General features: G+C 40.6%; 1 protein-coding gene across 1 annotated transcript; it reads right to left on the reverse strand.

Moving 5' to 3' along the window:
* Positions 1–2,778: 2,778 nt before the first annotated feature.
* EREG (epiregulin) lies at positions 2,779–22,492 on the reverse strand. Its single transcript, XM_062198924.1, has 8 exons — positions 22,475–22,492; positions 21,652–21,792; positions 21,072–21,248; positions 20,688–20,857; positions 7,065–7,150; positions 5,480–5,603; positions 4,719–4,868; positions 2,779–2,952 (listed from the first exon to the last, which is right to left on the reverse strand). The coding sequence occupies exons 1-8, from the start codon at positions 22,490–22,492 to the stop codon at positions 2,871–2,873; spliced, it is 948 nt and encodes a 315-aa protein (XP_062054908.1). The 3' UTR covers positions 2,779–2,870.
* Positions 22,493–22,724: the final 232 nt, after the last annotated feature.

The raw sequence follows: 22,724 nt of genomic DNA on the forward strand, positions 1-22,724 counted from the left end.
GTTGTTCTCAATCATTTTTATGGCTAACTTGGCATTACAATAACAAAATAATAATTTTTTAGTAATTTTCACCCATGTAAAGAAATTAAGGTCATATTTTTTATTATTTAATAAGAACTTAGCAATACAAATTTAACTTTCAGGGATTAATTTTGTGAGCATTCTTAAATAAACATAAAAATACCCCAAACTGGGGCTGATATTGTGGCACAGTAAGTTAGCGTCCCATATCAAAAGTGCTGATTCAAGTCCGGGCTGCTACATTTCCATTCCAGCTCCCTGTTGGTGTGCCTGGGAGAGCAATGGGGAATGACCCAAGTACTTAGATGCCTGACACCCATGGGGAGACCTGGGTGGAGCTCCTGGCTTCAGTCTGGCCCAGCCCTGGCCTTTGCAACCATTTGGGGAGTGAGCCAGTAGATGGAAGATTGCATTCTGTCTCTGCCTCTCTCCTTTATCTCTGTCACTCTACCTCTCAAATAAATAAATACTCCTTAAAAAAAAAACCCAAACTACTTGGATTTACTTATTTAATATAATTTGAGGTACTTAAATAGTCCAATACCAATATGGAGATGCTTTTGTAAATGTAACCTTTTGTAAATGAAATAGCTTATTTCATTATTATTATATAAATAACTTATTTCATTATTGATTAGTCAATAAGTTTTCTTTGAAATAGTAAGGATCACTGAAAATAGAAAGATTTCCTTTTTATCTATTAGTGCGTATAAGATTTAAAACCTTTTTCTGTAGCACATTTGACTTCTGCTATATTAAGAGGGAAACAAAATAAACGTTTAGATCTCACTTATTTTTATTCTATTTCCCTTTTTCTTGTTCTTAAGTTTTATAAATTGGCTAACAAAGCAACAAGTGACTGCAATTCTATGATTGATTGATTGACTTTATGGACATCTATGTTTTTTGTATATGATTTGTATTTTTATACTTTTTTGTTCATTTTCTCTGCTTGTTTCCTTAATAGCAAAAGGCAGAGCCAGATGCTAGATGAGAGTCTGTGAACACATCACTGTATACAATGCATAGATATACAGGGAGGAAAGCCGTGGCACTCATTTGTCCAAGGTCAGCCATGGCTTATTATCTCTTTTGTTACCTTAGCACATGCCTGGAAAAAAGTGGAGGAAGAACAGACCCTTCCTGACCTGGTATGTGATCCAGAGAGACTGTCCAAAGGCTTAGCATTCAGTGAGGCAGACTCCCATGGAATCCAAAGGTAGTGACAGCTATGGCTCCTTAAGCAATGGTCCAAAATACTCTTACTAACTCACTTCAACCTATGGGCTCAGAGTGCAGAAGAAACCTCTCTCTTCCAAAACACAAACAATAACAGAAAAGGGGCTCTGGTCATGTCAGCCTCTATAGGAAGGTTGGGTGAAGTCTCTGATTTTAAAATCTTTCAGGCCAGCGCCGCGGCTCAACAGGCTAATCCTCCGCCTGTGGCGCCGGCATCCCGGGTTCTAGTCCCCGTTGGGGCGCTGGATTCTGTCCCGGTTGCCCCTCTTCCAGGCCAGCTCTCTGCCGTGGCCTGGGAGTGCAGTGGAGGATGGCCCAAGTGCTTGGGCCCTGCGCCCCATGGGAGACCAGGAGAAGCACCTGGCTCCTGCCTTGGGATCAGTGCGGTGCGCCTGCCACAGCGCGCCAGCCACGGCGGCCATTGGAGGGTGAACCAACGGCAAAAGGAAGACATTTCTCTCTGTCTCTCTCTCTCACTGTCCACTCTGCCTGTCAAAAAAAAAAAAAAAAAATCTTTCAGATGAGTTTCTCATTTGGAAAAATACATTGATTTTTTTTTTCTATTTTTCCCACTTGAATGAAGATGTAGTTTTAAATTCTAGAAGGGGCTGCTTATTGAGCTATTTTTAGATTAAAATTCTCTTGAATCAAAAATGAAATTACTTTCCATCTTTAGACAATATAAAGAGCTATTGTCTTATTATATTATAAAATAATAATAATTAATTTCATCTCAGAATTCTTCAACAAACTGTCTTTGAAAATAAATACTCTAAAAAAAGCATAAATCTTAGCTTCAAGTGTGGATTTTTTTTCTAGTTGTCTTATGTACAGCAATTATATCACCTAAATATCATCTACACGAAAATGCAACTTTGTGACACCATGAAATACTTTTCACATGAACTAGGACAAAAAATTAAGGTTTGCAGTTCATTTGACTCAAAGAGAATCTGTTGCTGAGCAGCTAGTACCTGCAGGAGTGCAGGCTGGCAGAGGGAACCACCCAAGTCCCTTCCCAATCCCTAATTTCTGAATGACAGCTGAGGTGAGGATTCAGAGGTCCAGGTCTTCCCAGCTCTGTGTGTTACAAATGTGTCCTGTGCAGCACATGACCTGTGTTTGCTTCTCTCACTCTCCAACTGCATTCCTATTTTAATAAATGACACAGCAGTGTCAACTCTTATTATCAAACCATGCTCTAGTCAAACCAATTATCATTGATTTGAGGACTAAAAATATACTATTTAAATTAATTTTATGATATATTTAGGCTTATAGAAATCTGTCGCTTTCTCAGCCACAAACTGGGCACTACTCACTCCAAAGCACTGTGTAGCAGGCACAAAAGCTTCGGAGCTTTCAATGAAGTATTCAGCTCAGGAAATTATTTCTTACAAAAATATCAGTTCCCTGTTGGTATTAAATATATTTTACATATTATATCTTAGCAAATTGTTAAAAACAAAAATAAAAACATTTTCCAAGTATATTAAAAATATACAGTTGTTGACCTAACATGTGACCCAATATAAATATTATTAATAAAATAGGAATCAACCATTAACCAGGCAAGTTATGCATCCCTGCCCATAGGTAAATGGCGCCATTCAGACTTGTGGCAACCCTGGATCCCTGGAGGTCACCCTTTCATATTCCTTCTTTGTTTCTTTACTTTTTCGATTTTTATACCTGGAAATATTCAGAAATGAAACTGTTAGGCCTATAATCAGTAGCGATATGAGCAAAGTATATTAACAACAAGAGAAAACAAATACATAGATTCCAAATGTACATTCACATAGAGTTCCCAAAATGACAAATGTAAACAGGTTTAGGTTGGACAAGATGATAGGAGGGAAAAAGGGGCAGGATTTGCTCATGAAACAATTTCAGAAGGAAAAGGTAAAACAGTTAAAGGACTTCTCAGAGGCTCAAACCAGATCACGAATATTGTGAAACTGCAGGAGAACATGTGACCACCTTTGAACCTGGGTTTTGCCTGCTTTCTCTCTCTCTTTCTCTCCATTCTGTCTGTCTCTCTCTCCCCCCTCCCTCTTTCTCTTTCCTTCTTTCAGTCATTCTATTAAAGAACTAGTATTTCAAATATCACCCTACATTACTATATTCTACCCATCACACTAATATATTGATATCACCAATCCAAATTATAATAGCATTTATCAGGCATTAATTAAGCGATTGGCAAGGTTTAAGTGCTATATAAGTATTATTTATTTTATCCTCATAATCACCATTATCATTATCATTTTATAGATGAAGCAAATGAAGTACAAACAGATTATGTAAACTGCCCAGGGTCTCATAGGTATATCGCAATTCAGAATATTCACTCATTCATTAAGCTATCAACTTTTTTCATTTTTTATTCATTTATTTCTATTTATTTGAAAAGAGGGATAGAGAGAAAGAAAAAGAGACAGAGACAGAGGAAGGGAGATCTTCCATCCTCTGGGTCACTCCACAAATGCACACAATAGCTGAGGCTGCAGCATACCAAAGCCAGGAGCCTAGAACTCAGTCTAGGTTTCCCATATTGGTGGCAGTGACCCATGTACTTCAACCATCATCTGCTACCTCCCAGGACGCACATGAGTGGGAGGCTAGACTGGAAGTGGAGCCAGGACTCAAACCCAAGCATTCCAACATGGGATGTAGGTATCCCAGCTGACACTGGCATCTTAACCAGTATGCCAAATATCCACTCCAAACCTAATAAATTAGATTCAAGGAGCTATATGTAGGAACACCATCATGCTTTCTGGTTCACTTTCATCTGTACAGTGTTATATTTAGTACTTTAAAAAAAAACTTTGTAGTTGCTGATGATAAAAATATGTCTATATTTTATAGAGGAAGGAGCTCATACTCCCAGTTGGATGCACAGGGTCACATAGTTAACGAGGAACAGAGATAATAAATGAGTTAAATTCAGCCATTCAGCAGGTAAAATATCTTGGTAAATAACATCAGTGCAGGTTATCTTTCTTTGGTACTTTGTTCAATTTTTTTTTTTTTTTTTTTGGACAGGCAGAGTGGACAGTAGAGGGAGACAGAGAGAAAGGTCTTCCTTTTTGCCGTTGGTTCACCCTCCAATGGCCACCGCGGTAGGCACGCTGCGGCCAGCGCACCGCGCAGTTCTGATGGCAGGAGCCAGGTGCTCATCCTGGTCTCCCATGGGGTGCAGGGCCCAAGCACTTGGGCCATCCTCCACTGCACTCCCTGGCCACAGCAGAGAGCTGGCCTGGAAGAGGGGCAACCGGGACAGGATCGGTGCCCCGACTGGGACTAGAACCCGGTGTGCCGGCGCTGCAAGGCGGAGGATTAGCCTGTTAAGCCACGGCGCCGGCTACTTAGTTCAATTTTTTTGCCATGTTTAGATTCACGTTGTTTGAAAGTAATTTATAAAAGTGGAGTGCAAAAATACACTGACTTACCATCTGCAGAAATAGTATATGGAACCGGCAATTATGACAAGAAACAAGATGATAAGAATCACAGTCAAAGCCACATATTCTTTGCTCAAGGGTTGGTGGACGGTTAGAAAGAAATGTTCACATCGGACTCCAGTGTAGCCCACTTCACACCTAAAGGGTAGTATGGGAGAAAAATCGGTTATTTAAGAAAGACTTCATGAATATGAATTAGTTTTGTAGGAATGACTTTCACACTGCAATGTGGAAACTCCGTGATATTTACTAAAAGTTGTAAAGATGGATTCAAAGATTGATTCTACAGTTGGGTCAACATTGAGAAGAGGGCTCCACGTGGCTTGCAGGCTGAATTGTGGTAGCAAATGCCAGTTTTGTTCAACCGCAAGGGTGGCTGGTTCTCTAGGATGATGCTTTGTGATTTTTGTGGGATTTAGATGCTTTCTATCCCAATCATTGGAATCAACTCTTAACACAACAGTGGCCACACAAGCCCTGTGAAAATATTTAAAGGTGGAGCTGCTGTCACAGCAACAGGGTGAGGAAGGCTTCTGAAACTCTCCATGCTGTACCCCTGAGCTCTCTGCACATTCTGAAAGTTGTGCTTTCTTTCCTAATTAAAAATAAAAGAAAGAAAAAAAAAGCCTCTACAGTTGCTAATGGTATATATGTAAACTACATTTTAATAGCCCATGGGATTACAACTTCAAAATCTAAGAGGGAGAAATACGATCTTGAAGTCTTCTTGTTCAGTTTTGGCCTTTTACCTGCAGTAATTTTCATTCATGTCCACCAGGTAAATGCATTGCCCATGCAAACAGTAGCCATTCATGTCAGAGCCACACTTTGTGATGGACACTTGAGCCACACGTGGATTGTCTTCCATCTGAACTGTGAGGGAAAAGAAAAGGTGAATACATTCTGTTGTTTTCTCTGGAGCATTAATCACCATTTCATAACAGCAACCACTAAGTGCAAATGCAATCACTCGACAATTGTTCCTCTAGTTGTCACACTTTACGGAACAAAAAATAAATATCTGAACCCAAAGGAAAACATCCAACAGACTAAACAAAACAGAACACTCAAAGGTTTAATTCTTTAAAATAGCCTTTAAGGAGAGAAAAGGTAAGTTTAACAAACATACATTATTACCTTCCATAGTGCTATTAGTCACTTCTCCAAAAAAAATTTGTCTGAGTTTCTCAACTCTCATAACAATTCTGAAATTCAATCCTCCCAAAAGCAACAGCAAGCTGAAACTGTTAATTAAATCAGATATCTTAACTCTATGGAGGACTTTTAAGCCAGTCAGCCTGGTTTGGGAGTGTGTTCCCAAATTGCTGAGGTTACCACCACAGAAAACAATCAGTAATGAAGGTCTCCCAACATCTATAACAATGAGACTTGAACATGAATTGGACTAATTCTGAGTTACAAATGCCTCTATTGGGCAAACAGAGCAATGAAAATAGCAGCCTCATTAGAAATAGTGTCACAATCTCCATGTAAAGTTCACTTTTAGTTACTAAAATGAAGATTGCTTACAAAATTAAACAAAAAGTAGTAGCTTGATTTACTGCTCTTTGCCAAATAACCAAAAAGGAAGAAAAGGGTTAGGGGCAGATGGGGGAGGCTGAGCAAAGCTCTGAAGAAACTGATGCACAAGAACAGCACAGTGCTTGGCTCAGTAGCTCAAAACAAATAAGAAACAGCTGTCTCCCCTCTAGATTACAGCCCGAGGCTGCAGATCTTCAGAGGACTTATTGATGTATCTTGCAGCCACAGGATGTTTGGCACAAATTAAGCACTCCACAAAGCTTTGCTGAATAGCCACTGTGGCTGGAAAGGAAGGACCCCGACTTCTTTCTTTTCTATATATGTATGTAATGTGCTATATCATATAGCGTAATATAGTATTATATACTTGTATGTATGTATGTATATGTTTATATATATATATACACACACACACACACAGAGAGAGAGAGAGAGAGAGAGAGAGAGAGAGAGAAAGGGAGAGAAATAGTACCAAGGTTACATTTTTCATTTGCTTGCAATCTAGTCTGCCTATGTGACAGTAAAATTCCAGGGAATGGCCAAAAGCAATTGGCCTTTCTTTGTTCTCTCTTTTAAGATCAATTTTTACCTGTAATTAGATGCTTGGCCCCTCTACACTACTTACTCGTTTACAAAATTTTCCAGAACTCTGGATCACCAGGAGGTTAAAAAATGCATATAACTGCAAATCCTTTCCCTTTTATCATTGTTGCATATTTATAGTCTTGGAGCTTACGATTCTGTGATAAACCATGCAGTCCTTTGATGTAACATAGATGAAGCTGAGCTTACCTAAAGCTGTGCAGTTATCTTCAGCTTCTCCCGGATACACGATGGAATTACGGTGGTACCAAGAACTGCTTGTAGAAGATGGAAACCTATTTGTGGGGGAAAATAAATATCTAATTAATGTTTCAAGGAAAGAAATCTTAAGTGGATTTCAATGCAAATGCCATATTTATAACACTTTGTTGTTGCGAGGATTTCATCCTTTAAAACTGTAACAGAAAATAGTTCGTGGAAACAGGCATTTAACTGAAAATAAAGGAACTTCTAACTCTTCTGTCCAAAGGTAAAATCTGTGACACTGCAGTCATACTTAAGCTTTGACCTGCAATGTTTCATAATATTCCTTTCCAAAGGTCTAATTTTGAAGTTTTATTTCCTAAGAAGCTTAGCCATTGGGAATTTCCACTGTTTTACTCCATGATAGGTTCAGAGTGATGCTCCAAAGAAGATCCCGTCAAAATGGACCAGAATTGTGGTACAGCAGGTTATGGAGTCATGGCTGTTTCCAATCCAGCAGCATGCTAATGAGCCTGGGAAAGTAGCAGGAGATGGCTCAAGAGCTTGGTCCCTGCACCCACCTAGGAAACCTGGATGGGCTTCCTTGCTCCTGGCTTCAGCCTTACCAAATCCTGGCCATTGCAGCCATATGGAGAGTGAACAAGCAAATGGAAGATCTCTCTCTCTCTCTTTCTTTCTCTCTCTCTCTCTTTCTCTTTCTGCTCTCTCTCTCTCTCTCTCGCTTTTTCCTCTGTAACTCTGTCTTTCAAATAAATAAATACAATCTTAAGAAAAGGTGACATCACAAAAGAAGGCTTCAAATAAAAACTAGCTTCTAGTTATGGTAATAAATAAACAGGAAACACATCCTGGGATACATCTATTGTTGATTCTTCAAGTGCCTAAGTTACTGATTGCATTGAATGTACTACACAGGAAAATGGATTTTAATTAGTAAAATGTAATTGAAGTAAAATCAGAATACAGTCACTTCTTGACATACTCGTGGAATTAGTCCTAGGATGCCCTGTGGGGACTAAAATGTATGAATGTACAAGTTTTTCCTACACAAAAATGTATTTTTTGCATATGATCTGCATGCAATCCTGTAGACCTTAGATCTCAAAATATAATAATAGACCTTAGATACTCATAATATCCAAAGCAATGCAAACAGAAAGTAAATAGTCATGATACTGTACTGTTCAGAGAGTAAGGAAAAGGAAAGTTTGCACATGTGTAGCATTGTCATGATTTTTCCAAAGTTTTCAAATTTGAGTATACAGAGGGTCAACTCATCTTTCATCTAACATGGGAAGGACCATCGTGCCACACAAACCACACTGAGCCCTATGATCCAGTTTCTGCCTGCACAGCAAGAGTCTGAACCAGCTGTTCCATGTATTTCCAGTGAAAAGATAAATATTGGAAAATAGGCATCAGAGTGACTCAAGTCATTTGTGAATTGTACAAAAAAAATGATAAGAATTCTTTTGTTTGTACACACATTTACCTAAGAGCATTTGGCTTCTTCTGTTTAAGCTTCAGGTATGTGCACTTCAACAACTCTTCCCATTTAGTATGAGTAACTGTTTGTAGTATTACAGATATCAGTGATGGAAGTGGTGGTGAGTTAGCAGCAGTTAACATTTTGTGAGCTGTGTACTCTGTGCTAGGCATGGTAATACTCCATTGACATATATTATCTCATCTGATCCTCTCACTGAATGAGGAAGTTACTATTGCACTCATGAGAAAATTGAAATTAAAGAGCTTAAATATCTTGAATACATGTTGTTTGGTAGGGCACAGTCAGAACTTTGAAGTGGGTAATAATACTAGAGTGTAAATCACTAGAACAAAGGAAGGCAGCTGTCAATGGAGCAGGTGCTCAACCTCAAGGAGTGGCTATAAACAATGGCAGAAAGACAACTTCAGGAGAAAACATGAGCCACATGACTTTGAATAAATCAATTAGTTTCTCTGAGTCTTAACTTTTTCTACTTTATATAGTTTTGGAGAGAATGAAACTAAATGATACTTTTCTGAAATGTCTTGATATAACAGAGACTCCCATGACTATTCTTTGACATTCAACATCAATCTCCAGTACTAGAAGTATGTGAGTAGTGCCCTCTACTGGTATATAAGATCATAATTTTTTTTTATAATTTGGATTTTTTTTAAAGATTTATTTGTTTATTTGAAAGACAAAGTTACAGAAAGGAAGAGGCAGAGAGAGAGAGAGTGCTTCCGTCTGCTGGTTTACTCCCCAAATGACCAAAATGCCAGGACTGAATAGGGAACTTCTGAATGCACAAGGGTACAGGGGCCCAAGGACTTTGGCTACCTTCTGCTGCTTTCCCAGGCACATTATCAGGGAGCTAAATGGGAAGTGGAGCAGCCGGGACTTGAACCAGCACCCATATGGGATGCTGGTGCTGCAGGTGGAAGCTTTACACAGTACACCACAGCACCGGCCCCTATAATTTGGGATTTAATAGAATGAATTAATTCATGTAATATACTAATTCTATTTTTTTTCTCAAAGGAGTCTTGTATCTGTTAAATAAGTTAATTATTCTTTTGTTTCTAAAACCAAATTTCACATATCAGAAATCATAGTTTGTATTATGTTTTAAGTTTGGCACCTCTTTCGAAATAGTTTTTAGCTCAAAAAACCTCAATGCAATTAAATTAAATGTTTTGCCTATGACCTCTTATCTAGTGACCACAGAAACAAGTTAGGAATCTATCTTTTGATCACAAGTCTCATGCACTTTCAGTGATTTGAAAACTGCTTTCTAGAGTTTTAGGACAATCTCATCCCCATGATATCTGAGAGCTGCTGCAATTACTCTCAGATTAAGAAAAAGAAGAAAAAAATAAACCTCTTAAAATGACAAAGAAAAAAAATGGCTAGAGCCTGGGTTCCATTGATAGTTAAACAGTAATGAAAACTATTTTCATTATTTTTTTTTTTGTAGAGGAAGAGCTAAATAATCATCCAAGTCAATTTTGTTTTACTTCTCAATATAATTTCCATGTATTCTCACTGCTAAAGAAATAATCCCTTTAACACAACCTCCTCAACGCTTTGGAGCTCTACTCGTGTGTGTCTACATACAAGCCACTCCATTCCTCCATGCTTCTTCAACAGAGGAAAGCTTTGGAATGGACATTACTAATTCTACCTCTAGGAAAGTGCCAGCCAGTGGAGAAAAAAACGGATATTTGAAGTTAGTTTCCCCATCCTTTACAAAAAAAAAAAAAAAAAAAAACAAAAACTAACCTTTCGTGTTCAGAATTGCTCACCACTGCAAACTCTATTAGAGAATCCAGCTAATTGGAGGTGTTGCTTCCTCCTCTTCCGTTTTTTTTTTTTTTTTTTTTTTTAAGGATTTTAGCAGTTGTTAGTTTTTCCATTTTGGAAATTTTGTTCCAGTTGCTCAGGCCACAGGTGAAATATTTGTCTTTGTTATTTGAAGAATGCTCAGCCCAGGGTGTGCCTCCATGAAAACTAGGCTTTCCTTACCTGGGACGCTCCCTTGGACACAGTCCATAGCTCAGGACAGTTTCTGTGAGACTTGCTATATTAATCCAAAGGCAGACTAGTTTACAGATGAAATTGTAAAGAATTTTAATACCTCTCTGAAAGTGTGTAATTGCAGTTCCATCCTAAATCTATTGGTATGGAGCCAAGAATACAATAAAATTGGCTCTAAATCCTGTGTCCACCTCCACAGCTCCACAATAGCGTTTCTCAAGTATTCTTTCCTGTGCCTCTGTGGGGATAATCAGAATGACATGTCCACCCACCATCTTGCCACCCTGCAGAGTCACTACTCATTATTTTAAAGTGGAATGAATGAATGTATTTCCTTAGTTTTTCACTTTTGTTGATGATTTTTGTGCAATTTGAACATAATATCTCTATGGTTCAAGTACTACATTTCAGTTTTTAACTCTTGATAATGAACACATGCTAAGAAAATAATTCAGTAGGGCAGTAAAGACTGCATAGGGTCTGTGTAAAAACCAGATCTGGTGGGAGACCCTACTTGGGGATTAAGATACAGAGGAATTCTGTACATTGTGATATAGGTAAGCTTAAAATTGACAGCTGAAATTTCTATTTCTACATAGCTACAAGGGGCTGGTGTTATAGCTATAGTGGGTAAAACTGCCACCTGCTTTTCTGGCATCCCATATGAGCACCAGTTCAAGTCCCGGATGTACACTTCCAATCTAGCTGCCTACTAAGCCTGGGAAAAGCAGCAGAAGATGATCCAAGTGTTTGGGTCTCTCCACCCACATGAGACATTCAGATGAAGCTTCTGGCTCTTGGCTTCAATCTAGCTCAGCCCTGGCCATTGCAGCCATCTGGGGAGTAAACCAACAGATGGAAGACCTCTCTCTCTCTGTCCCTTCCTCCCTCTGTAACTCTCTCAAATAAATAAATCTTAAAAAAAAAAATACAGCTATAGGAGTCAAAATCCCTTCAGAAGACATTATTTTTGTTAAATTTCCAAATGAGTTTTGAGTGTGAGGCTCGCCTATTTGTCTCTCTGCCTTCACCTTTCAAAGGCGAACCTTTCAAAGGTTGTGTGCCAGTGAAATCTCAAGTGTGCCAGCAGGAAGTGGTGCTACTGACTCATAGGATACAAATCTCCTCTTCCCTGTGAGTCAGGACCAAGCCCACACCCTTACACAACACTGAGAAGCGTGTATAGGAGAGGTGGAGTACCATGACCAGAACGGGGATAACACTAAGTGCCGTGGGCTCCAGAGCACTAAGAAGAGTTTGCCCAACCATCAGGCAGCATACCAGGTGCAGACAACATCCCTTTCATTGCACATGGCTCCTTTTGACCTTGCTTCCTAATGGTCACAGTGAGGAGCTCACATAGAAGGAGCCAAAAACAGAGGAGGATGGGATTCACTGGCTGCCTCACCAAGCCAAGTCAGCAAAATCAATTGCAAATCAAGCATAAAACTGCCCCTCTGGGAACGAGCAAGCAAATAAAAGTGATCCAAAGCAAAATGTAGTTACAGAATGTAAGCAATGAACCATATTTCCCAAATTTACCCTTTTTAGAGTATTTAGACCAGAACAGCAACTCATGATGAATCATAGTAGTTGCCCAGCCCAAACAGGTAGCAAAATCCGCTTTGTTCACACATTTGCTGTGGTCACATGCCAGCCTACTGATGGACTGTTAGTTTTCAATCTTCTTCCATGGCAGTCTATAATTTTAGGATTTATCTGTAACATAGTAGGCTTGTTAGGTCTTACATACTTTCAAAGATTGAACATACCCTCTCAATTTTTCTGATATCTCTGTTTTTAATTAAATTTCACTATTCAGTAATGTCTTACTTCACCTTGGTTAAACTAATTGTAAACTTTTTATCATATCAGATGTTGGAAAGACTTACAGTCAGTAATTTCCAGTAGTAACCTACTTTTCAGAGAATATATTCATATGCTATTAGTGAATGTATGAAAACTTACCTTGCCTTCTACCAGCTATCACCCTATTTTACATATTAACAATATTAATTATTTTATTGTTAATCTTACAAGTAATTATGTCACTAGAGATACTTTTTTTAAAGATTTATTTATTTATTTGAAAGTCAGAGTTACACAGGAAGAAGGAGAGGCAGAGAGACAGAGAGACAGAGAGGTCTTCCATCTGCTGGTTCATTCCCCAGATGGCCTCAATGGCCAGAGCTGAGCCGAAGCCAGGAGCCAGGAGTTTCTTCTGGGTCTCCCACATGGGAGCAGGGACCCAAGGACTTGGGCCATCTTCCACTGCTTTCCCAGGCCATAGCAGAGAGCTGGATCGGAAGTGGAGCAGCCGGGTCTCGAACCATTACCTATGTGCTATGCCGGCAATGCATGCAGAGGCTTAACCCACTATGCCACAGTGTTGACATGGAGATAAATGTTAAAACTAACAATTTGAGCCAAAACAGCATGAAACCAGGTGTTGCTATAACAATAGTTTACTAACAACTGTTTTTTTCTAATTTTAAGTTTTAAAAAAATAGGAGCCAGAGTTGTGGAGTAACAGGTTAAGCCACTGTCTGCAACGCCACATCCAATATGAGTGCCAATTCAAGTCCCAGCTGCTCTGCTTCACATTCAGCTCCCTGTTAACATACCTGGAAAAGCACTAGAAGATGGTCCAAGTATTTGGTCCTCTGCAACCCACAAAGGAGATTCAGATGAAGCACCTGGCTCCTGACTGGTCTGGCTCAACCCTGGTAGTTGCAGCCATTTGGAGAGTTGACTAGCAGATGAAAGATATCCCTCTCTGTCTCTTCCTGTCTCTGTGTAACTCTGCCTTTCAAAGAAGTAAGTAAATCTCTCAAAAAGTTTTAAAAGATATCCATAGAATCTTCCTTCTCAAGTGGCAAGATTTAATGACATATCTTTCAACTTATAGACATTAACTATGCTCTTCAATTTTAGTGGTAATTTCCAAATCATACATATATCTTAGTCATCAAACAATACTTAAAGCTGTTCAAATTAAGAATCTGTGTGTCAAAATATAAGCAAATTATTTATTTTACCCTAAAAATGAGTTTAAAGATATATACCTTGCCCGTATCAGAAGTGCTTCTATGATGTAGAGGAAGGCAAACCAACTCTTGGTGAAGGGTTAAATCATATTAACTTGAGTGCTTTTGAATTTTGTGATCAAGAGCTTGCTTCCCCTAATAGGATTGATCCTTTCTAGATGATTACTTCAACTTTGCCACTAGGAATACTTCTTTTATCCTCAAGAAATCGTTTATGGAAGAGCCTCTTTAGAGCGCGTTCCACTTGTACTCTCTTCCATTTTCCTGAGTACTTCTGCCCCTCCAGGTCCAATCCAGCCTTTCAAATGAATCTTATAGCCTAGTTCCAAGACAAAAGTGTCCTGAAGAGGCATAATCACAGACTCTGAGTATCTGCCATTTGCTGTCCTTCCCTTATGGCCAATATGGTAGCCTGAAGCTTGGAACATTTCATGGCATTTTTAGAAGCAGGTTAATCATCTTGCTTTATCTGTAGAAGCCTATTGCTGAACAGGAGTTTGTAAACAGATAGTGGTTTAATCTTTGAATACAAGAAGTAAATAAATAAATGAGGAGAAAGTGAACACACAAAAGAAAATTTAAAAGTCTCAAAGCCAATTGCTTTTACTCAAAGAGACAACATCCTGTGACTCACATACTGGAAGCTGCTAAGAAACTGCTTTGTGAAAATATAGCTGGGGTTAAAATTGGAGACCTTAACTTCAATGAGAGGCAAATACACAACCGTAATTTGATACCAGGGTGGAAAGGGCTTAGTTACAACCTGGTGAACAGAAAAGGAGGAGGAGGCAACTTCTATACTTGCATTTAGTAACTACATATGTCAAATGATGTTTACTCAAAACAATCCAATCAAAGTTCTTTGTATACACAACGTTGAACAAGATGTCAAAAGGAAAAGTGGTACAAAAGACAGAGTTCCTGCCCTAAATGGATTTGATGAGACCAGACAACAGGGGAGAGAGTCAAAAGGAGAAAACTTTTTGGCCAGAAAACAGCAAGGAGGATGATGCCATTAACACAGAAGAAAACAGAGTCAAGGCAGCAGGCTTGTGATGGCAATGGGGCCTGAAGAGAGGACATAATGAGTGAGTGAATTTGAGTTTGAAGTCCACAGACTGCCTATCCATATTTATGTGGCAGTGGGAAATACAGACCTTGAGTAAACTGTGCCAAAATCAGCAATGAAAATTGCTATGCTGTTTTTTTTTTAAACAGGAGAATAAGTTTTATATTTCATTCCAGTGTACGTTAATCATATTTGTGTTGGTAAATTCAAGCAGTCATCATTAAAACTGTGAGTTATGGATGGCAATGTGCTACAGCAGTAAAATAAACATTTAGTCAGTGGTTCTCAGCAAGGAGCAATTTTGTCAATCAGGAATATTTGGCAACATTTGAAGAGGATTGTAGTTGTCACACTTGGAGTAGCTACTGCTGACACCTAGTGGGTAGAGACCAGGGTTGCTGCTAAACACCCTGCAATGCACAGACAGCCCAAAATGACGGATTAGCCAACCATGTCAACAGGGCCAAGGTTGAAAACCCCTGCATAATGGAATTCAGTTCTAGCTCAGGTTCTTAATTTTACCTCTGCAACTGAATTTTCTTGTCTCTGAAAATTGTGACCAGGAAGCAGGAATGGGGTTGAGGTGGTAACAGAGTTTGGTAGATTGCTCTGAAGCTCCCTTCATTTCTGAAATAATACTTCTCTTTCTCCTACTGGCTATCCATCAGTCAATCAGCTAGCAACTCATCTCTCTCTGTCTCTCTCACACACATCTACATAGTACAGATGTATTTGAATTTTGTGTAGGCATACCATCAGTGAATACAGACTGTAATAAGAGGTGTTTGGAGAATGGGAAGAAAAATTATTAGATTTTATCAGAAACAACAAAATCTAGTTTTCAAAAAACTATCACTTAATCTCAAAATACCATTCTTGAGCAGATTTTTAACAGGAGTCAAAACCTGATGGTAAGAATGTTGGATCAATCTAATCACCTGCCTAGCAGACATTCATTGAGTGTTGAGTCTAAGTCACAGTACAAATGGCAGAAAATCGGTACAGCAGCAGTAAGGACGGAGGCTTGGATGTACACTATGCGATGTGACAAGTGTAGGACTCAAGAAAACAGAAAGACATAATGGAGTGGAGGGGAACTGGGCTTATCAGACTTACCTAAGAAAGTGACACTTTTCTTCAGTCCTAACGGTAAGAAGAGCTTTCACCCACAGTGCAGAGTGATTTGGGGCATACAGAGCAGAGGGTACAATAGATTCAAACATGAAGCATTATATACTATTTAACTCCTAAATCTGCTTGCTCCTTTGTAAAATGGAAACAACAGTATGTTTTCTCACTAAAAATGTATTACTGTAAGAATCAAATGACACCTTTTTGTGAGAAAGCACTTTGATGATGATGACAATGGTGATGACAGCCAAGGTTTTGAAAGCATTTTTTACCACTTAACCTGACCTGATCAATGATTCACATTTTACAAATGAGAAAATGAGGCTCAAGGAGGAACGGATCTTTCTGGAAGTATAAAATGAAAGAACTGTGGTGTAAAATCTATATCCTATGAACAATATCTATAATTCAAAATTATAAAAGGTGACATAGGTAAAAATGCATTTATGTGTGTATCAGTTACTTTCCTGCTTCAAATTTAAAGTCGGGGGTTTTGACGTAAGAAATTGAGGCTTCACTTTTTTTCTGGACAAGTATAAATCATGCTGCATGTCATAAATAGTATCATGGTTATTTAAATCGTGACTTCAACTTGGAATGCCATTGAACCTTTATCTGCTCTGTAACCCAACGCCCAGTCTTACATAAACTGCATGGCCAGAGGACACTGAGTGTGCCTCACCACTTCCTTTTACCAAAGGTTTCTGAATTGCTATAGCAAGGCCAAGGCTACCAGGCTACTCCTCCCTGAGCACCTTTCATGTTACAGCTTTGGGCTGCCATCCCATTGTCTTCTAATGGAATGTCCCCAACAGTAGTTACAACTGTATTAATTAGACAGTTTGCATAAACCTATATTCAGAGTGAAAATTGAGGGATGAGGAAACCACGTCTTAATTTACAGTCTCTTCGAAGAGTATTTCTTACTTGACATTTGCATCTCATGGGTGACACTTGAGCAGGAAATAGAAGTTTCTTGTGCAAAAATGAACAGACAATATTGAAATTCAGTTTTCACATAGTGATTTTGTGAATGTAATAGGTTTTATTTGTAACCAGAAAAACTATATCTACTGCTCTAAGGAATGGGTGGTAGACTCTGACTTGGTTTCTTATTGAAGCTATATTCAATTCATAATAATATAAAAAGGACACAAGGAATAAAAATTACATAAAATGGGGGTTGGCGTTGTGGCATAGTAGGTAAAGCCACTGCCTGAGATTCCAGCACACCATATGGGCCCCGGTTTGAGTCCCAGCCTCACTTCCGATCCAGCTCCCTGCTAACACTCCTAGGAAAGCAGTGGAAGATGGTCCAAGTGCTTGGGCCCCTGCACCTACTTGTCAGATGTGGATGAAGCTCTTGCTCCTGGTTTTGACCCAGCCCATCCCTGGTCATTGTGGCCATTGGGGAGTGAACCTGCAGATGGAAGAACCCTCTGTCTCAAGTCTGGCCCAATCCTAGCTGTTGTGGCCATTTAGGGAGTGAACTAGCAGATGGAAGATTCTCTCTCTCTTCTCCCTTTTCTCTCTCTCTTTACCTCTCATTTTCCCTCTCCCTTTCTCTCTCTGTAACTCTTTCAAGTAAATAAATAAATAAATAAGTAAATCTTAAAAACGTCACATGTTTTCTGTCCCTTATTTTGAAATGAATCAGAAAGCCCAATTCTGTACATATATGTACTGTCTTCATAATAAGTTCTAAGCCCTAGGAAAGCTTCAGAACATGTTGGAACTTTTGTAAGAACCTGTTGTTTTACTGTGCTCCTGCCATCTCTGAGGCCCATTGGCACATTCTGTGTAGTGATAGGGTAGCCTTGCCATTGACTATACTTAATTCCTTATGAGAGGGTGCTGGCAGGTGCTGTGGTTTAGCGGCTAAAGCCACCATCTGTAGTGCTGGCATCCCATATGGGCACAGGTTTGATTTCTAGCTGCTCCACTTCCAATCCAGCTCTCTGCTGTGGCCTGAAAAAGCAGTATAAAATGGCCCAAGTCCTTGAGCCCCTGCACCTGCATGGGAGACCTAGAAGATGCTCCTGGCTCCTGGCTCCTGGCTCCTGGTTTCGGATCAGCACAAATCCATCAATTGCAGCCATCTGGGGAGTGAACCAATGGAAGGAAGACCTCTCTCTCTCTCTCCCTCTCTCTCTCTCTCTCTCTCTCTGCCGCTGCCTCTCTAACTCTGTCTTTCAAATAAAATAAATCTTAAAAAAAATTCCTTATGAGAAATCTGACTCCCTTCAGCCTTCCTTTCTTCAAAACTGGGTTAATCCTTCATATTGTTAGGAGAAAATGAGGTAATGTGTGTAAGGCACTTAACAGACAATGTGGTTGGCATACAGTAGGCATCTGGTAATTGTTAATTCCCTGCCAACTTGGGGATTTGGGTCCCGAGTAGAACCAGACACCTCAATTACCCAGGCTGCTCATGTGGCAAGACAATGCAAAGTGCAATTAGGGTTCTGGGGTCAAAATGCAGACAGGAGAGGCCAGTCATCATATTTTCTGCCAAGTTGTGTCATCTCAGGTATACTAAGACTCAGGTAGCTCACAAACTCTCAGGTCAACAGCGATGATCTAGGGCAAGCCAATGGTCTCATTGAAATCTATACTTCTGCATTGTCAAGAAAGAATGTTTACTTTGTAGGGCTCTCTGTCCTTGTATGATGAACACGGATTACACTGCCTTGGAGATGTCATTCAAAAATATGTTCAAAACTCCACTTGGGCGTGAATGAAAAGGTTTCATTTCATTAGAGAGTTCCAAGCATAACTGCAGAGGTAGAGAGAAAAAAGTTCTCCTCTGAGAGAAACCATAAGATTAAAAAAAGATAATTCAGCTCCAATATATATTATAGGTTACTGAGAAAAATGTTATCCAGTGTTGGTTGTCTCAACCTTTTTATTTAGGGTTCATTAGGCTAAAAGTACGAACTAATCCAGGTGTGAATTCACAGCTTACAGCTTCAGGTCTACACGAACTTGGGCCAGTTCTCCAATCCATTAAACAAGAACATCAATATCCAATGTGTCTAAAAATTTGAAACAACTAAATGATTATGTTAGTGTATAACAATTTAAATCTGCATATTTAAAGGTAGAGAGTTGAATCTTTATTTTATGAATTCTACAGAATACCAATATTAAAATGAAAGCTGAATCTTAGATAAAAGTCTTTTTTTCAAAGGACAGAGTTTGGGGAAAGTATTTCTAGGTAATCTTCTACTAGGAGAAAATAAAGGTAACTTCAGAAGTAAGAAAGGACCTTGCCTTTTCCCCCAGTGTTCTAGAATCAAACTATAAGACCTGCATATCTAGGTAAAGCATAAAGATACAGAACTTCAAACAGGAACTTTCCTAGTGGCAGAGAAATATCTAAACAAACTGGGAAAACAGAAACTGGCCTAGCTCATTTGGAAATGGGCTTGGCGGCTGATGAAATAGGTGAACTATAATTAAGTAATGCAATAAAGGAGGTAAGCACTTTCATGACAACAAAAACAGACAACACACACATACTTGGTGGGTAGTAAGTAGGCTATTCATAGGTCCTTGCTGTCTCAAATTAGAATATTCAATGAGATGCTAAGAACAGAAAGTTGCATTGTTCAGACACAACCTTACAGGTGGAACAAAAATAAAGTGCTAAGCCATTCTCTGACCTCTGGATTAATTTCTAACTCTAGGAAGACTATCACCTTTCTGATTCTTTCTTGTCACAGAGATCTGAAAACAAAGACTGCCAAGCTACATTATTTACTTAGAATTTTCTAGCAGATCATTCTTAGATCAATTTTGGCAAAAACCACAGGTCCAGTTTCCATTTATATTCCTGAACTTGAACGTATAATTTCCAACTATGCATAGTATGCATCTCATTATATCTCCCAACCCCTGAGATAAGGTGTGTCAAAGTCATAATTTAGCTGTCATATTCTGCAAAGGAAGAGTTAGCTATGGGAATTCACCTCCTTGCAACTCCAGGAAGAATGTGAGACTTGTGGCTTTTATTTCCTTATTACAGTATTCATATATGAGTACAACTGCAAACTCCCCTGGAAGTTTAAGGAATTAGGGAAAAGTGATTTTTTTTTTTCAATCCTGAAAACATGTATCGGGATTTTTTTTTTTTTCTGCCTAAAAAACTCAAAATTCTCTCAAATAGGGAAACCCACAATAATACCTTCTGCGAGTAGATGCAATTAGCAGCAAGTGCAAAGACTGGCCGGGCCTCTGGAGGCGCCTGCTGCTGGGAAAGCCGGAAGCGGTAGGTGTCCGGGCCGCGGGCGGTGGCAAGTGCCAGGACCTACCTCCTCTCATTCCCTCCACATTCCCTCCACTCCAGCTACCCGAGAACAGCAGGACCTCCAGCCAACAAGACCATGACGCACACCAGTGCCCCTAGGAAACTTAACCTGGCTAGCTTTTAGCAAACTGCGTGCAAGAGAGAGGGAGGTACAGTATTTTTTTGTAAAACCATTCTTTATGCGGAGGTCCACCCCCTACTCCTTTCACCCTCCAACCAGAAGGAATAAAACATGGTATATTAACAACAGTGCGTTCCAGGTCTTTACATTTCTAGAAACGGCAAGTTTTCAAAAGAAAAACCGAAAGCTTATCACTTTTTAATCTTGTTTAATGAAGAGATTTCATGCATAAGATATACAGCAGTAATAAATATTTCAATGAAAGGCATTTTTAGCCCCCATTCCCCCACACACCCCTGGGGAAAGGCACGACGGTGCCTTTACGTGGAGTGCACTTGAACCCGCGGACACCTCCGTCCTTGTCGGATGACAAGTGCACAGGAACCGGGTCGGACGAGGGCTTACCCAGGCAGAGCAGCAGCTGCGGCACGAGGCTCGCGCGGCGCATCTCCATCCTCGTCCCGGCGGCGAGCGTAGGCGGAGCGCACGGGCGCAGGGGCTGCAAGGCGGGCGGCGGGCGGCGGGCGGCGAGGCCGGGAGTGCTGGACGCGCTGGGGGCTGTGGCTGGAGCGCCGCTGAGAGCTTGCAGGGGCCGCGCGTCAGCAGTGACCCTCGGACTGCGGGCCTCGCAGGCAAGTGTGCGCCACTGCCCGGCGCTGCGACCTTTATAAGTCTAGGGAGGAGCCTGCGGAGGCCTGACTAGCGGGGTGAGGTGCAAAGTGCCCGGAGTTTCCTAATCTCGGCCCCCGGCGAGGACTCTCCATGTCATCCTCCCTCGGAGGAGCGCACCTGAGAGCAGTGGCTGGAGAATGAAAAAATGTCCTGCTGGCTGGCCGAGGACTCCTCCCCAAACTTTTCCACCTGGCTCTGGGACTCGCGCGGGAGGAGGTGGCGGGCGCCGACCAGATGAGTTGGTTTGCTTCTTGGGGTCACCTGCTGGTGGAGAGTGGGTGGTTTTAGTTCCCGCTGCCGTGGGTGACAGGCAAAACTTGAATGAATGGAAGTCGGCCTTCGGCCTGGGCTGGCGTTCCAGGAGCTGCTTTTGGAGAGTGGTGTGTGTGTGTGTGTGTGTGTGCGCGCGCGCGCTACTCGGTTCACTCCCTGTTTGGGAACATACTTAGTCTGCCCCTGGCCCTTGGGCTCCCCTCCTCCCATGCAAAGGCGCCGCTGCCCAGGAATGCCTTTCACAGCCCTGCGTCCTTGCCAGCCCCTCCGCTTCCAACAGCGCTGCGGCACATCTCACTGCAGAGGGAAGTCGTTAGGCAGAAAGGCCCCAAGTCGCTGTTTTCTGCTTTATGCCGTCAACCCGCTGCTTATCCGTTAACTCCCCCAAACCTTCTCCTCCGCTCAAAATCTTTCCATGACTTACCCTTTCCTTTCCGACGAGGCCTACGGTGAATGTGAAGCCACTCAAGTCTTTACTGTCACTGGGTTCCCCGACAACCTGCTTCACCCCTACCCGACGGGAGCACTCGCGGTGCCTTGGCTTATCCGCCGGATCCTGCTCTTGCTGATGGAGTCACCCTTGGTGCGAATAGCTGCCTTTGACCATCAAATCTAGTCCAACGTTCATGGCTCTCCACAGAGGCCGCGATTTATGAAATCTACAAAGATCCCTTTTTAGCGCATCTCTTACAGCTTTGACGGTTTCACTCCCTGGTAGCCTAATTCCAGATCTGGAACTTGGGGTCTGGTAAAAAAAAAAACAACACTTTTGTATCGGTTCACTTTTCCTATGTGTACGTCATCCTGTTCCAATCTGTAGGCACCCATACATTCTCTTTATTGTAAGTCAGTTTAGCAGTACACATATTTGAATAGAAAATGGAACTTGAGGGATGCCTTTAACTCCTTACCTTTCTATTTCTACTTGTAATTGCTTTTTAAAATTACAGTTTCCTTTTTCCTTGCTTGTTTTGGCTCCTTTCTCCCTCACTCCAAGGCCTCTTACTGCCTGGCACTCCTGCTGGGAACAAATACTTGCTGCTTCTTTGGTGAACGTTTAGACTGCCTGTGAATCCTTAGGTAAGGATTTTAATCTGCCTCAGGTCCTCCTAAGTAAACTAGGGTTATAGTTGTATCTAACTCACAGGAAGACAATGAAAGTGCTTTGATGAGAGCCTTGCAGGGAGTTCCTGCTCGCTACAAGTACCTCTTGGTGTATGCAAACACTGACGCTTGGGATGGCTTACTTGGTAGGTGGTCGGCATTCATGAGTTAAATGAATCACTGAACTGCAAACAGAGGCAGGCTGGTTCTTAAGTTAAGCTTCTGAATCTGACAAGAAAACCAGCACTATGGCTTCTCACTAACTTGCTGTTTTGTAAAAGAATAAATGGAACCAAGAAATACAATAATGGCAATGGATTATGGTATTGATAGTGATCACAGGTTAGGTCGATTAAAATTAGGAAAAAGGGCTGCTGGTTACAAAAATGGCTT

Source organism: Lepus europaeus, chromosome 8 (genome assembly GCF_033115175.1).
Source record: "Lepus europaeus isolate LE1 chromosome 8, mLepTim1.pri, whole genome shotgun sequence".
NCBI lineage: Eukaryota > Metazoa > Chordata > Mammalia > Lagomorpha > Leporidae > Lepus > Lepus europaeus.

Excerpts from the sequence above, each read along its gene's own strand:
- EREG (XM_062198924.1), bottom strand. Across the intron at positions 5,604-7,064 it reads AGATAACTGCACAGCTTTAG|TTCAGATGGAAGACAATCCA; the intron begins GTAAGCTCAGCT and ends TTTCCCTCACAG. Across the intron at positions 4,869-5,479 it reads ATGAATGAAAATTACTGCAG|GTGTGAAGTGGGCTACACTG; the intron begins GTAAAAGGCCAA and ends ACTACCCTTTAG.